Source organism: Diadema antillarum, unplaced genomic scaffold (assembly GCF_040938485.1).
Source record: "Diadema antillarum isolate AM-2024a unplaced genomic scaffold, OU_Dant_1.0 scf00000066, whole genome shotgun sequence".
NCBI lineage: Eukaryota > Metazoa > Echinodermata > Echinoidea > Diadematoida > Diadematidae > Diadema > Diadema antillarum.
The window spans coordinates 2060384-2077375 of NW_027270955.1; the positions used below are offsets into that span (position 1 = coordinate 2060384).

Here is a 16992-nt window from a genome sequence, read left to right on the forward strand (position 1 = left end):
GACAAGATCCCGGTTGTCTCCCGCCTTGTACACTGGGGTGATAAAACCTTTTCTCCAGTCCTCATCAACAGTATTTCTTTCTGACCACACTATATTCATGAACTTCAGGAGTTGTTTTTCTCATTGGTTCTCCAGGAGTGTTTAGCGTTTTTGCAGACATTCTGCCTAAGCCGCAGGCCTTGTTGTTTTTAAGGGCTGCATTGCCTTTTCCAACTTTTGAATCAGTAGGGGGTGTATCTGTAATTGTTGCAAATACTGTCATCCCTTCCAAATCCCATGGAAAGTGTGTAAATCATTTTAAATGTGTATAAAGAGCCAACTTCAGTGATGACTATTCTTTCTCAGAGTCAAATTATTGCTAAACGGGAACATTAATGCCGCCAGAAATTACTGAAAAAGGAAGTTATACCTATGACAATCAGTTGTGGTGTCAATGATTATGTCTCTTGTTTTGGTTAGCCTCATTACCAATGTCGTTGTAACTTGTAACGGGACATTTTGCATTGTCTACCTCGCAGGTTCTTGAGACGTGATAGAGAAGTCGGAGGAACGTCTCAGGGCAAGCAGCACGAAGAAGCCCAAGAATTGTCTAGAGGATTGAAGCAGGACGACCCATACTCTCACACGCACGTGCTAGGCGGAGCTGGTGACGCAGCAGGATCACCTCTCGAGCCAGTGCTACGTTCCCATGACGGAGAACAGGAATCCAAGGCACGCGGGCAGCAAGACGTCGAAGGGAAGGATACGGTTGCGAGGCGGGAATCCGTTGCAGACGGGAGGGAAGATCCTAATGTCATAGCCGACGAAGAACCTCGAGCGAAAGTAAGTTTGGAGCGCGGCGATGACACTAACCTTTTAGTCCCACAACGAAAAGTTGCAGCAGTTGAGCCGCCGAAAGTGGCTGCGAAAGCCAAGCCTCGGAAGGTGGATCCTGCCCGAAAGGCACACTCGTCGACGGTGCTGAAGAAAAAACAGGTACGGCTGATTCGGAAAACCATCCGGAACGGGAAGGTGATCAAACAAGAGCAGATCGGTGTGAAAACCTTGATCGTCGACGAAAAAGGAAATCCCGTCGAAAATCAGCGCGCTGCCTACGATGAAATATGGTACAGCGACATACTCAAGGGGAGCTATCGAGCCATGACGGTACAAATAGCCAACGTCACAAGCAACGAGTGAGTTCTGACCGCAGTATAACCCTCAAATTTTCGCAAAGAAACACTACAGGAAAGGTTTCATGGGGAGTTTAAACAATCTGCTTACCTGTTCCACTCCTTTCTTATGTTGTTTGTGTAGTGAAACGCCAATGTAATGGTGCGTCCGTTGCCCCACGTTTAAAAATCAAGAGGGTAGAGTTTTGGAAAACAGTGAAAAAAAGTTCATATTTGAACTGGTTTTATTTGTTGCCATACAGAAATATCTGGATATTAGGATTTAACAAGTGAAGGTAATGCATTTTAAGTGCAAGTGTGCCTGAAACTTTGTTTAGCAAACGGAAAAAATGGGGAGATCACATTCGCACTTCACTGCACCTATATTTATTATCAGAGACCCTGGGGTCTAGTGCTCACATGAGTATCACACGTTTACCTTCTACGCATTCTTGCAAACTATTACCATAAAAACATAGCGAACTTGTAGCAATGTTGGAGTGTGGGTGTCATGGTGTCAGCTTCATCCTGACAAGTTTATACAGTAGAAAATTTGAACCTGCATTTTCAAAAGGTGAAACCCCCCCCCCCCCTTATGGAACAAACACAGTTTTACCACACTGTGTTCACATAGTTAACTATGTGTAAAATGTGTGAAAATACTGTGTTCACAGTGTTTTCCACAATGTCAAATTACAAACTATGTGGTTCACCACATACAACTCACATAGTCATACACAGTTACCACAGGTTACCACATAATGGTCACAGTGTGTCACATGCTGTAGTATGTGGGCATGATGTGTTCATAGAGTCGTCATGAGTGGTTCATCTCCTACTTTTCACATAGTAGTATACATATATCACAGCTACCACATGATAGTCACAGTGTGCTACACATTTCAGTCTGTGGGGAAGATTGCGTTCACGTAAAGTGCACGTTCACCACATGCTAATCTCATAGAAATTACAGTTACCACAGCCTACCATAATGATCACAGTATGTCACAAACTTTAATGTGTGAAATTTCTGTTTCCACAGAGTTGCCACAGTGTGGAATTCTAGTCTATGTTGTTCCTCATCGAAAGTTGCATAGTTTTCACTGCTACCACAGCTTGCCACACACAAAAAAAAAACACATTTGTGTCACATATTGCAGTATGTGGGAATATTGTGTCCGCCGAATTGTAATAGTGTGAAATTCTAGATCACGTGGTTTCTCACAAAAAAGTGACTCGTCACCACAGCTTACCACAAAATAACCCAGAACTTTTCACATGTTGCAGCATGTTGAAATGTATAGTGTTGCTGATTTGTCACAGTAGACCGACTTAAAAGTGAATGGGGAGGGCCGGTACGTCATAAAAAAAGAAGAAATAATTATGATAACTGTATGGCTGGGGAAAAACATTCATTCACAATTTACATGGGACACAGGATACTCATGTGGTATTTTGGGACATATATCACAGGGACAATACCGCACAGCAGTACCACACAGGAGTACCGTATTTTCACATCAAAACCAGTATATCGCCCAGCAGTACCACATAGCAATACCAGGCAAAACCCCACAAGATACAATGAAAAGTAGGGACCACTACAGAAAAATACCACAGGATATTCTTGTGTGTGTGTGTGTGTGTGTGTGTGTGTTTTGACATGCTATGCCACGTGACTATCACAGGACAATACCACACAGCAATACCACACAGGAGTACCAACTGGAATTTAAAAACAACAACAACAACAACAACAAAACGCATATTCCAGAATCTGATTAATAGGTGAGTTATGCAGTAAATTATGACAATTGATTTAAGCAGTACTTAAACTGTCCAATGCCTTGGTGTACAGCATGTGATACTTCATGTGGAATTTCTGTGGAATTCCTGTGGCATTCCTGTAGTACAGATTCGAAGTTTTTATGATGGGATTTCTTTGAACTACTGTCTAAAAATGTTATGTTATACCCAATGTCATGAATTTTGTTATGGCAAGGTAATTTCATATCTTAATAACAGTGTTATCTATTCGGTAACCGTGCCTTCATACAATACAAATAAATGACCTATACGGTATATATATATATATATATATATATATATATATATTGATACACCCGATGACTTTATGGTGACTAACACAGTATGGTGGATTGTGTGGTGAATGCCATTTTGTTGGATTATAAATGGTGACTACCACAGTGTAATGGACTATGTGGTTGTAACACTGTGTACCGGTTTGATTCACAGTGTGGATGAAACTTTTAGAGAAACAAATTTCAAAGTTCCGGAATGCAATAGCGAGTTTTGTCGAGCCTCATATATTTTATAACATACAAAACGTCTGAGGGTAGTCCTGCTTGCATGGGCACCTTGATCAGGAACGCGTTCTACATCAACAGGGTGTAAAGAATATGCCATTTTGTAACTTCAGGTGATGGATCATTCGTGTCAATGCCAGTGCTTATAAATCCGCCGTAGCTTCGACAATTCCTCTTTGCTACCAAAACGCACTGCTTCCAAATTCTTTGCTGAGGAAAACCTCTTCGATGGCAAGGCTTATTTATGGCGCTTGTTTGCGTTACACAAGATACTCTACGAAAATCTCCATTATGCTGTGATATCGTTACCTGAAATCTACCTCTTTTTGCCATGTTTGAATGAACGTCCTTATATCGGATTTGATTCTACAAGTCATGACGATACGTATCATGATAAATGAAGGTCAAATATTAGAATAAGATTATTGATGTCGCGTAATGTCACTCTATTTTAAAGTTAGAGTCAGATTATAGATATGGAAAAGAGACGTAAAAAGGTGATAGCATTTTTTTCTATTTATTTGTGTGTGTGCGTGTGTGTGTGTGTGTGTGTGTGTGTATGTATGTCCGTGACTCTGTGTGTGTCCATGTAATCCCACATGTTATGATACAGACCGTACTTGACGGAGGAGCTTTGGAAGTTCGATGACCCGGACTCGGAGAGGCTCTTTCTGTACAGCAAACTGCTGCAGCATGACTGGCGCGTCAACAGGACAAGTCTAGAACTCATCAGGTTGGTTGATTGCAATCTACACTCAGCAAAAAAAAGAAAAAGAAAAAAGTGAACACTTTCAATTTCATCTTTCTCATAGATTGTTTGGTTGATAGTAATGTTTTATGTACCATGTTAAAGGTAATCTAATTGGCTATCAACCTAGTAGGTCTATAAAATGGGAAGCTTTACGGATGAGTGAACACTTTTGTTTTTCTTTTCCAAGGCACAAAAGTAAAAATTGCAAAAATGAACAAGTTGTTATTCAAGCGTATATGTGCTCTTCCATTGTAACAATGAGAACAAAAGACAAATTCAAAACAACGAGAAATGCAAATCAACTTGCAAAATCAACCTATGAACTCAACACTGTCTCTGTAACCCTCCAAAGACAAAAAAAAAGGGGGAAAAAAGGTAATGGAGGAAAATGATAAATCTTCTGTCGATTCCATAGCCAAAAGACATAAGACGCAATGGTAACAAAGATTAAATATTTTTCGAAATTAAGAAAATTTGAAATAATATTTGCTTCCTGACTTTGTCTCATGCATTCTTAACTTCCTTAATTAAAAAGGAAGTGAAAAAATTCTTTGCATTTTATCACACTTGCAGCTAATTACTCCCTATTCCATTTAGAGTTTGAGTTGACAAAAAAAAATCATTTGTTCCCCTTTAGTTTCCCACACTTTGTTTTTGTTTGAGAATATAAAGAGAAATAAGGAAACGGAAACTTATTTCTGCTATTTCACTCATGTCTGTCATTGCGTTAAATTGGTCTTTTGTAATCATTTCAGTATGTCAATTTGTTAACTTTTTGATTTTCTGCCTTGGAGGTCTGAGGACAGAAGCAAACGTGTTCACTTACGCGCAAAGATTCCTTTTGTATAACCTTCCAGACTGATACCTAATCAAATAACCTTTAAGGCCGTGTCACACCAGCCTTGCGTGCGACTTGTTTAGAACAATTTTGACTACCCGGAGGTCCCCGTAGATGATCCGCACATGACAGTACCTAGCATGTATCTCAAAAGTAGTCGCCCGGAGGTACGCACGCATATATATTTTTTTTTTTACCCGCAACCGTGTTTAAGCCCTGTCACACCTTTCCGGGCAAGCTACTCGGGCTTGTTACGTGTAGAGATTTTCTAGCATACCGGACATTCCTGAGGGCGGAAAAGGATTTGTGCGAGTCAGCGCATGTGTCTTACTTGCTGGACGCGTTATACTTGCGAGTATACTGTGTGACCTTTGTAGCAGTCGCGTGGGGGCTGACAACTCAGTGAAGGAATTCCTCTAATGGAATGGCTGAAATCTCACAGAATTTCATTATCTTGGCTGCATACGGGACTGCGAAGTACCTGCGTGGGAATTGCCTGGGAAGTACTGCCGCTAAGGGTCTCCTACTGGCGTTCTGCGTGGACCTCTACGGGCATTCCCGCGACTCACCCGGAAAAAGTTTTGGTCATGCTCAAAACTTGGCTGCGGTTAAATCGGACTTGCGTGAGCAACTCCGGGCAACTACGCGCTAGATAATGTCAGGTGCGGACCAACTGCGGAGAGCTCCGGGGAGTAAATTTGTTTCCCCGCAAGTCAAGCCGCAGAAGTTCCCCCGTACGGTATGACAAGGCATGAATGAAAATTGCAAACATTCTTGTTCTTCTACGTGCTGGAAACTACCTCCTCGCCACAAGCCCGCGTAGCTTGCCCGGAATGGTGTGACACGGCCTTTAGTATTGTGTATGACACAATGATTTTTATCAAACTTTTCTATTTAAAAAAATGAACTGGAATAAGTGTTTACTTTCGTCTTCTTCTTCTTCTTCTTCTTCTTCTTCTTTTTTTCTCCTTTTTTTTTTCTTTTTTTTTTTTTTTTTTTGCTGAAAGTACACATAAAACTGGTAACAACGGAACTTTCAAAGTGCCCTACCGGCTATGTTAGTCTTTCGTAAACCAAGGAGGTTCAAGAGAATGGAGTCACGGCTGTCCTATTTCCTTTGAATCCATGTTCGATGCCGCCAGTCGTATGTTCCAAACTAGGTCTGCAGAGACTCCAACTCTCCCATTTTCGACGGGAGATCTCCCGCCGAAAACCCATTTTTGCAAAATCTCCCGTTCTCCCGTTTGAGATTTAATTTCTCCCCCCCCCCCCCCCCCCCCCTGGCTCTTTATCTCCCGTTGGAAGGGATTTCTTACTTATTTCTATCGTATGTTGAAAAAATAAGCCTTAGATAGCACAAGAGAGCATCTAGAACCTATAGGAACTTCGCGCTTCGCACACATCAAGTTGGGGTCTCCCGTTCGCTAGGGGTTTCAGGCGGGAGAATCTCCAGATCAGAAGGTGTTTTGGGTTGGAGTCTCTGGGTCTGTCGCGCATTGACTCGTGTCTCATTGCATAATTACCAGCCACTTTCTAATTTGAGAGTTTATGTTTTATTTCCTTTTTTTTTCTTATCTACCTGCTGGAAAGAACACAGTGTCCCACAGTGTGAGAAACACAGTGTGAACACAGTGTGAAATCCCTTCACACTGTTAAATTCGAGCATTTTAACAGTGTGAACACAATCTGAGTCATCAATTCACTATGTGACACCAAGCATTACTATGTGAACACTGTGAAAACCGCACCACTGTGTGACATCATCTTCACACTGTTAAATTCGAGCGCTTTCACTCAGTCGACTATGTGATCACACTGTGAGCACTCTGTGGGACCAACTGAAGCTACCTCACAGATAGGAAGACAATTGATTCATGTGGTATTGTATCATGACTCGTCACTCTCAAATGGAAGATTATGTCTTTATGATCGTAATTACTTTTTGCTGTCCCTTTTTATGAAACATGAGCGGTACATAAAGGTATATAGACACAGGCAGGTGACAAGATGCGCAAATAAAAATTCCGCAAAAAATGATGAAATAAGAATCAAAATTACCCGACTTTACATATTTTTACACTAATCTTACATATAAATGAATAAAGAACTACCCTTGAAGATTATACCATATCAGTTTCACTTGTCGGAAGTGATCGGAAAGATGATAAAATTGACTTTCCAGTAAGGGTACAGTTCACAAATTTTCACAACGTACGGCTCAGATTTACACTTTTTGACAGAATCCTGGACAGGTTTTTCATATGCCTTATCATGAGCTGAAATTTAATTTCCTTTGATACAAAAAAAAAAAAAATATGTATATAGTCTACATTATGTTAGCGTTCCAAATGAATCATCTCTGTCCTCGGAAAGACGGCGGCATCGAACCCCGATCATCAAAGTCACAAATGCACCTGTGGAATTCTTTTGTACGTCAAAAGAAAACTGACAGCAGTTTGAATGTTTAGAGCCTGTTGGAACTCCATTTCTCAAACTTCATCGGTGGGACAGTGTGTTCTTTCCAGTATGGTATTGAAACCTATCTATTAAGACCGGCATTCCATGAGGGTACAGTTTTAAACACATTCACATAATACATCTCTGATTTACACTTTTGCACATATTTCTAGACCGGACTGAAATTTGTTTTATATGCTTTATCAACTGAGATTTCATTTCTTTTAGTAGATAAACAAGCAAAATATCACCAACAATAATTATGTTAAAGTTCAAAATGAACATGATTAATTTTTAGACTGTTCAGCAATACGGTGGCATCGAACGTCGATCATCAAAGGTACAAACGCACATGTGGAATTCTTTTTTACATCGATAGAAAACTGAAGACTGTTTGAGTAATTGCAGCCAGTGAGAAGTCCATCTCGAAAACCTCCTTGGTTAGACGTGGTGACGTGTGCGTACCGCACGCACAGTGTCACCTTTGTTGCAAACTGCCAAACTAGAAAACACCCACAGAAGAGTCTACATACATGTTTTTGTTCGCTTGTGTGTGTTTTTATGTTTCTTTGCTTTCTTTCGTTCAACTCAACACATTTTTTTCTTCATGCACGTATAAAAGGTATGTGCATATACAGTAACCAACTTTGCCAGAGTTGGCATAATAAGCCAGTTCGAAGGCAGATTACGGACACATTAGTACAAATGACCTTTCCTTTTTTCCTCAGTCGATTAGGGGCATTTTCACTCGTTTTCAGAGCGACATAATGTACAATCTCATGTTGAAGAAGAATAGCTCTTTCAGACATTTGACTTGGTTGACCCGTGTCACCTTTTTTTAGTCCTCATGTAAAATCAAGGGGTGCGACTTTTTGTTGGCTTTTTTTTTTGTCATATGATACAGATATAGTATATATGCAACATAGGCCTTTTGATTTATTATGTAACATAATGAACCATAATATTCCGAAAACATGGATATTCTCATGTAGTTTTATTTGTTTTGTTCCTTTTCATATGTGTTTATATCTTTTATTCTTTTCAGCTGAGATGATTAAGGTAACATGCTGATATTTTACCTTCCCTTTTGCAAACAAGAACAAAAAATGTGGAATCAATCATGAATGATTCTCAGTGGATTCTTTTTTTATCAGTTTTTGTTTTTGCCTTTGTTAACGTGATGTGAAATCCTTTTTCACATAATCACCTATATTGTATTTATACTGACACTATTCTGATTTCCGTGAAATGGCACATTTCCTTTTATTTCCATTCTTTATATACCCTCGACAATCCCTCTGTCTTACAGATTTGTTCGGTCCCATGTCCCTGTGATTGTTGCTATATAATAAGTCGAACTTGATGTCCCTGTCAATGTCAGTGTCCGTATTTCCTTGTCTTTGTTTCTGTTATTGTCTATATGCGTCTGTTTCTGTCTTTGTCCTTACCTCGTTTTTTTATTTCTATTTACTATGATACTTGTTGTTGTTGTTGTTGTGGTTGTTGTTCATTTTCCATCTGTGAAGATGGCTGGATAGCCCATATTCAGCTACTAAGCTGGTCTTCCAAGGGTCCAGTTGGTTGTGGGGTTGGACCACTTCACCGGGTGAGACACCCTGTTCTTTGCTATGAATGAATGAAGCGGGATCTTTTACTACATATTACTGAATGTAATATTCATTTATGTTAAAGGCACACAAGTTTTTGTACTTCTAGAGATGTGCCCTAGCATTTCAAATTGACCGCATGTTACTTATACAAACATATAATATTCATATTTGCTGGGAATAAACCTGAACTTCATTAACATTTTGCGTATCATGTGAGAGAATAAGCTTATTTCAGGCCGAAATGATACAGTAGGCCTACATATTATAGTGCCGTTATGTTCAATTCAAATTCAATTGGGAATGGTGACTGGGGTACATGTTTGTCGGCCTATACATTGCGCACCTGCTTCATTCTGATTCATGTTCATTCATAATCATGGCACTCTGCCAGATGTATTGATACCAAGTTTTAAGACACCATTCAACAAGATCTCTGTTCCACATCGCCGGTCTTTCTTCCAAAGGACAAGAAACGCGGCCGCACACACGACTCCTCGCGAAAGCTGTGTCTCGTTTTGAAACCTATATACCGGAGGTGGTTATGGTTTCGGTTCCGTATGTTTGGGTTTTTTTGTCTGTCTGTTTGTCTGTCTGTCTTTCTGTCTGTTTGTTTTCCACAAAAAAAAATTATAACGGATAAACGAATTTCACCAAAGTTTAAGGGTGTGTTTGTGAGGTAAGAAAGAAACAATCAAATATTGAGGTCATGAGGTCGAAGATCATTGGTCATGTATAGAGACACAAAAGACATGAAATAAGCTTTAATAATCTCCCAATAACTTATAGGGACGGGTGATCGGATTTTCATACGACTTGAAACGTGTTTTTATAATGAAGTAAGAATTTGAATAAATGATAGCTTGACGATCATGAAGTCAAAGGTCAAAGGTGATAGGGTCATAAAAGACATAGAATAATCTTAATCTCCCAGTAACCCAAGAACGGATGATAGGATTCTCACCAGTGGCCCGTTGCATAAAACTTACCGTTGAATTTCAATGGTAACTCCCGTCAAAATTAGGCGTCACAGCCAATCAGCATCAAGGATTATAAAATTTACCGCTAATTTGAAGACTTACCGCTAGAAAGGAGCGGTAAGTCCAGCGGTAAGGGTTTTATGCAACAGGGCACAGAACTTGCAGGGTGCAGTGTGTGTTCATAATGGAGTAAGAGAGAGATATTGACTTGTGGGGACATGAGGTCAATGGTCAAAGATACATAATATGTGCTTAATCTCCTAATAACTTAAGGACGGACCGTCGGATTTTTACCCAATGCATTGTGTTGATGTCCCTTTACCTCAATGCTTGGGTTGAAGATACTGCCTACAAAATGGCAATATCTTAATCACGGCCGCTGCGTAGCGGAGGTCTGCTCTCTCATCGTCATCATCTTCATAATCATTTTAAAGGCCAAACATGGCTTCAACATACGCCAGAGTATTGTCACATTTTTATATACGATCACCAGGAGGAACTGGGAGTAGAGGAATTCTTGTGCTGTTTAGGAATCTCAATAATCAAGCAGTGGTGTAGAGTGGAACCCAATACCCTTTAAGTGCACAACGCCAACTATCGAGGTTTTTATGGAAAGACATACCCCTAGGTTAACACCAAAAAGTGCCAGTCAATTCGAAACGACTTCCGTTATCTCAAGTCGCAGGGAAAAACATATCTTTAGGTTTGTTCCTTTTCCAGACCGGATGTTGCTGACGAGATCAGCCTGGAACTCTTCCGATGTCTCCATGATCAAGGAATCTTCCATTTCCAATGTCCACATGATCGTAGATGATTATTTAACTTTCCATGTTGGGGCACTGGAAGCAGATGACAATGAAGCCCCATCCCATCCGTGCCAGATTTCACAATGCCTGCACTGGCATGCTGAGTTACCTCAGTATAGAACAGTTTGTGAATTTACTCGTAACCAACAACCCTCTCATTGTCCCACGTGTTGTGAAAGCTACTTGAGGGCTATCCGCCCATGATGCAGTCTTTTGTGAGATAGGCGTTTAACCACAAAAAACGGATGTGGCTTAAACATTTTTATAAGAATGTCAGTTGGGGTGGACTAAAGCGAGAGTGAATCGTATGTAGCTTGTAGGAAATACGATTGCTTGGGTGCTATCGACTTTAACGCACCGTTCTACCAATTTGCCCACTACTGAACTAGGAGGACTCTTCAGGAATACATGTCAAGTTGTGTACATGCGATTAAAATTGTTGCTCTTTTGAGCCCTCAGCCAGACAAGGTTCTTGGTACAACCTTTCGATGTGTTGGACGCAAAGTCCACATGATGAAAGGTGATTTTTTTAGGACAATGCTTGTCCTTAATCATTGGTATGTTATCAATATTGAATTTATATATACGAAGAAAAATAACATGTATTTTGATAATAAATTCGATTAAGCAACTGCAATGTATGTTGCCAATTAATAGAACCAGTAATTTTCTTCTATTTATTGATTTATAACTCTGTTTATTTGTATTCTCCGTTTGTAAGAATGTGCTCTAGTGTGGGGGTGAGGGTGTTTCATATTTAAAGTAAATTAGGTAAAATAGGTATTGTTTGGAGTTTTATGAATTTTAATAAACTTTGTGAGGTGGTGCTGTATCTATCCTGTTGGGAGACACAGTGTTGGTGAATGTACCTTCGTGCCGCTACAATCACTCACAATCAGTATTGATAAAGCTTGCCCCTTTATACTCGCAAGTATCTTACATACTGAGTTCTGAAATATTTTTTCCCATTTTCCAATGTATCATGATATCACCACATGATATTATATTTAACTCTCATTGTCTTGCTGTACCTAAATATGATAAGGAACTGAGTATTTTTCATGATTTTTTGGACGTTAAAGGACTTTCTAAAGTTTATGTATGCCACGCCAATTCAGTCTTGACACTGCGAGTGCAGATCCGTTCAAATCAGTGTATGCCTTTGCTCTCTATGTATCATTGTATATCGATCACCTGATAGGAGAGAGTTGGCAGAAGACGGCTTGGACTCCAGAAACACCTTGATACTGACCCGCGAAAACTCGCCCCTCGGTTCTCAGTACCCGTTCTACGCTAGCACCAGGGTGGGCGTTGGCAAAGACAATCGGCGGCTGTACTACTACAACGTAACCAAAGAGCTACGCAGATACATTCCAGAGGTAAGAACGGTCCACGAGTATGTTTCTATTGGGATGATTATAGGCATACCTTATAGCTCACAGGACAAGCACATGACACTTGTATGATGGGATGTAGAGTCTCTAATGTTGTGACAAACGACAAACAATTTTCATGGAATGTTTCCGCTTTCCTAGTGTAAAATACCACCCGACCCCTCCGGGCTAATAGTAATTGATATTCCGGGGAGATGGTGACACGGGGTATATAGTCCATGGGCCAAGAGCCGAAAAATGGGTTGTTGGTACCACCCGAGGTGGCAAAACCTTTTTGGTGTCATTTTGTTTGTCGGACATAGATGCGCTTATCAAGCTATGATAGCATTTCCAAATGAGTAGCTTAGTCATAATAATGAATTTTTAACCAATTTGGTTTCGTTTTTATATCCCTATACTTCTGAATCGAAACTAACCGCTATACAAATACGAGCACTACCTTCTGTATGTCCACAGGTGTTCTGTTGTAAACGTGGTGCGCTTAGTCTTTATTCAAGGCAGCAAAGGGAATATCCAAAGGGTTATGATGTCCACAGCTGTCATGCGGTGCGCTTAGTCTTTATCTAGAACAATGTACCGTTATCATATCTAAAGTTCCTAATAAAAGGGATTATCTATACTGTTTTTATACCACCCTCTCAACAAATACATCAGTTTTAAATGAAACAAATATCACTCTGTTCATTTACAACATTATAAATTATAATGTATTGTAGTGTACCGGTACATTGTTTTTGCATAGTCTTTCATTGTTGGATGGAAATAAAGCGACATTGGCTTGGTATTAGCGTTTTCAACGTAGCGTTTTCACCGGAAAATGATAAATAATTGAAAAATACGTTAAAATTCACGAGAAATTGCTTTGTTGTTGTTGTTGTTTTTAGATAAAGGGATATACACTGTATCATAAGCTTTGGATATTCCCTTCGCCGTCTTGAATATTAGACTAAGAGCTGTGGACATCATAACCCTTGGATATTCCCTTCGCTGCCTTGAATAAAGACTAAGCGCACAGCGTTTACAACAGAACACCTGTGAACATACAGAAGACAGTGCTCTTCTTTGTATAGCGGTTGGTCTCGATTCAGAAGTACAGGGATATAACAACGAAACCGAATTGGTTTAAAATTCATTTACTATGACTAAGCTACTCATTTGGAAATGCTATCATAGCTTGATAAGCATATCTATGCCCGACAAACAAAATGACACCAAAAAGGTATTGCCACCTCAGATGGTACCAATATCTGGCCTGGCCCATGGACTAATACTGCTCTAACAACATCGAACTTAGACCTTTTAGGAGTAAAATCCGACAATCTGGTGCAATAATCAAAAAGTAATACAATTCATGTTACTGGGCGAAGGTGAATGTCTAAATCGCGGTACCTCATATCAACTCTTGATCCGCACGTGCGCCTTTTCATTATGTGCTAGATAAGTCTATTAATGAGGTGAACCGAAAGGGGAACCGGGTGTGGGAGCTTTTGCACATTTAGAATTGAAATTAAGCGATCTTATGCACACTTTTGGTGGAATATTTGAACCACATTTAATGAAAAATAGAAAGAAATATGAACATTCGGGGTAATGTAAGCATGGTAAGTGGCTAAATCGTGGTGTGCGACTTCACCACTGCCTCTGGCCTACCAATCCCATGGAAATGTACTCAATGGGGAAGGTTGTGAAAGGGGGAGGGGGGGTATCCCCCTTCCCCTCTCACCCGAAAGAGCTCTTTAATTTTTGGAACCAGAATTAAGCAATCAGGTGCATACTTTTTGCGAAATATTAGGAAAACATTTCCGCTCAAAGAAGAAACAAACAAACAAACAAACAAAGCGAACAACAGTCACACTTTGAACTGGTTCCTATAAAAAAAAAAAATCTTTCAGAAAGACAACAAAATATAGTAAGTAACAATATTAAGCTTTGAAAATTTAGAGGGACCCCCTCGAAATCGAGGGAAAGGGGGACTTTCCTCTTCCCCCCCCCCCTTCCCTATGGGATCTCACCACCTCTGCCCTCAAGACTAGGATAGGGAAGGCACATTATCCTCGTTGTCTCTTAGATTTAAAGCTGACTATCACAATACAGCATGCTCACTATTGTGACATTTGTGTAAGCTTTGTTGCGACGTAGAATAGACGCAGACACGAAAACGTACACTTTTATTCACTCTAGAACCCTTGTGGGTTTCTTGTACAAGAGAAAACGTTTTTGTAAGCTGTTTATTTCCCACAGCGCTTTAGTCAATCAAGAATCATGTCACTACACAGAGTGATCGTTGGTTGCTTCTCCAGCTATTTTAGGTTGTTGTTTTTTATCTTGTATCTCATTTGTTTTTGTTAAAAGGAAATTTTAAGAATAAATCCACTTTCGATAACGTTGTCTGTATAAAAAAGGGGGTAGTGTAATTAAACACACTGAATAAATGAATGTTTAAGTAAATGAGATGATATAAACATAATATAAAAGATGTGGAACTTGAGTCATATTTTTACCCGGAGTGCAACAACGGTCTCAATGTCTACACCACGTGGATCTTCATTAACTTCACTTTGTAAAATCAAAAAGAAGAACTCGCATCCTTCCCATCAACTATTCTGTATACAGCCATAGCTATTGAACCAAAGGGGAACTTTAAAAAGCTCAAAGTATATAAAGTGACGAATTGAGAGATTATACAATGTTGTTATTCATTTCTTTCATATCATTTATTAGGTTTCCACACAAATCATACAGTGTTGTGTTTACAACATCCATCAATGACAATGTAAAGTGACACAGAAATTATACGTTATAAGTTTACTATTTACAAGTACAAGACAGGGAAAAAGCCTCGAAGTGACAGAAGCATAGCGCGTTTGATGAATTTCCATACATTATGTTGTTGTTGCTTTGCTGCAAAGTATTAAGCATAAACGTACTTATTTTTTTTCTAGAAACCAAACTTCCATTGTTGTTTCTTTGATTTTAGTAGTCTATGAAAGTCAAAGAGAGTTTTCCTTCAACACGTATTTAGGTAGCCACGTTCATTTTTATGCCTCCGCCACGAATGCATGGTGCCGGAGGCATTATGTTTTCGGGTTGTCCGTCCGTCCGTCCGTCCGTAAGGAATTTTGTGGACAGCGTAACTAAAAGACCTTTTGAGTTATCGTAATGAAGCTTGGCATGTATGTGTATTTAATAGGGGGTGAAATTGTGCCTATCAACTTTTGGGTGCACATGCTCAAGGTCAAAGGTCAAAAGGTCAAGGTCAAATACATACATTTCACTATTTCCACCATATCTATGCAATGCCTGAAGATATTTTCTTGAAACTTAGTGTATACATGATATACCCAATTAAGATTCTCTGGTGAAAGTTTGGGGTCATGAGGTCAAAGGTCAAAGGTCAAAAGGTCAAGTAAAGATATTAAAACTTCGCTTTTTTTCTCCGTACCTTGGAATTGTTCAAGGTATCTTCATGGAACGTAGTATATATACATGTACTGACTGGCAGTGATTATCTAGAGAATTTAGGGTTCAGGGTCAAAGGTCAGGGGTCAAAGATCAAGGGCAACACTTCAAAATTTTACTATTTCCCTCATATTTATGCAATGCCAGCAGGATTATTTTTTCACTTGGTGTATGCATGTATAACTTAATAGAGATTCTCTAGAAACTTTCTTTTTCTTTTTCTTTTGCCTCAAAGGTCAAAAGGTCAAAGATCAAGGTAAAGTGCTGAACTAACTTTTCCCTCCATATCTCGGAAGTGGCTCAAGTTATCTTGAAACTTACTACATATCTATGCATGTTCTGCCTGACAGTGATTATCCTATGAATTTTAGGGTCAAAGGCCAGATGAAAATGGTGACAATGTACTTTTCAATACAGAAATTGCACTTTTTCTCCATGCCTTGAAAATTACTCAATACATGAACTTATGAATGGGTCAAAGTCAAGTTAAAGTCCTTAAATCCCCAAATACATGCTCTCCTATTCGTCCAATTAAACCTAAGTCAAGGAAGGAGAACATTCATCACATTTGTGTAATTTTAATATTTTGCCAATTTTGTGAAAATGTAATCACACATTGTCCACATGTACTACAGACCTATTAAGAGAATCATGCATTATGGCGGAGGCATACCAGTCGCCTTAGCGACATTTCTAGTTTCATTCTTTTTTTCGTCGCTTCATCAAGCCTTTAAGTTTATTTTCTCAGCCGCTCACAATTTTTCTGCAACCTTTCTCTAACTGCAAAATATTGCGGTATATTTCCCAGATCTTCTAGCTCTATCTACTCTTCTTCTAGCTTCTAGGTTGTGAGAAAATTCAACAAACTCAAGGACAAAGGCGGCGTATTCATCTAGAAGGAACAATTATTAGTCTACTTCCGTGATAACGTGGAACCCTTTACATATTCGACAAAGGATTCTTTTACATTCGAGAAGAATGGTGTACGAATGATGCGAACCGTGAAGATGACACTCCTGTTTATTCTCCTTCCCCTTTTTACTCTGGTGACATTCATGTTCTCTGCAATAGGACAAGTTCCTCGTTGGTGAAATTCATTACTCCGAGGCGAAAAGGTGTTATGGCAAACGCGATGCACGAAAGAAACAGATTCCTTTAATAGTGACTAGCAGATCAGATTTTTTTTCAGCTCACTTTGTTTTGCTTGCTGCTGATCGCTGGG

General features: G+C 39.5%; 1 protein-coding gene across 1 annotated transcript in view; it reads left to right on the forward strand.

Annotated features, from left to right (window-relative positions):
• Positions 1-688: 688 nt before the first annotated feature.
• The window catches only part of LOC139716507 (alpha-N-acetylneuraminide alpha-2,8-sialyltransferase-like), a 32494-nt gene continuing 16190 nt past the window's right edge, over positions 689-16992 (forward strand). Inside the window, exons 1-4 of the mRNA XM_071628048.1 lie at positions 689-755; positions 800-1175; positions 4092-4211; positions 12119-12296. Of these exons, the coding sequence (XP_071484149.1) occupies positions 689-755; positions 800-1175; positions 4092-4211; positions 12119-12296 (741 nt within the window). The remainder of the gene's footprint in view (positions 756-799; positions 1176-4091; positions 4212-12118; positions 12297-16992) is intronic.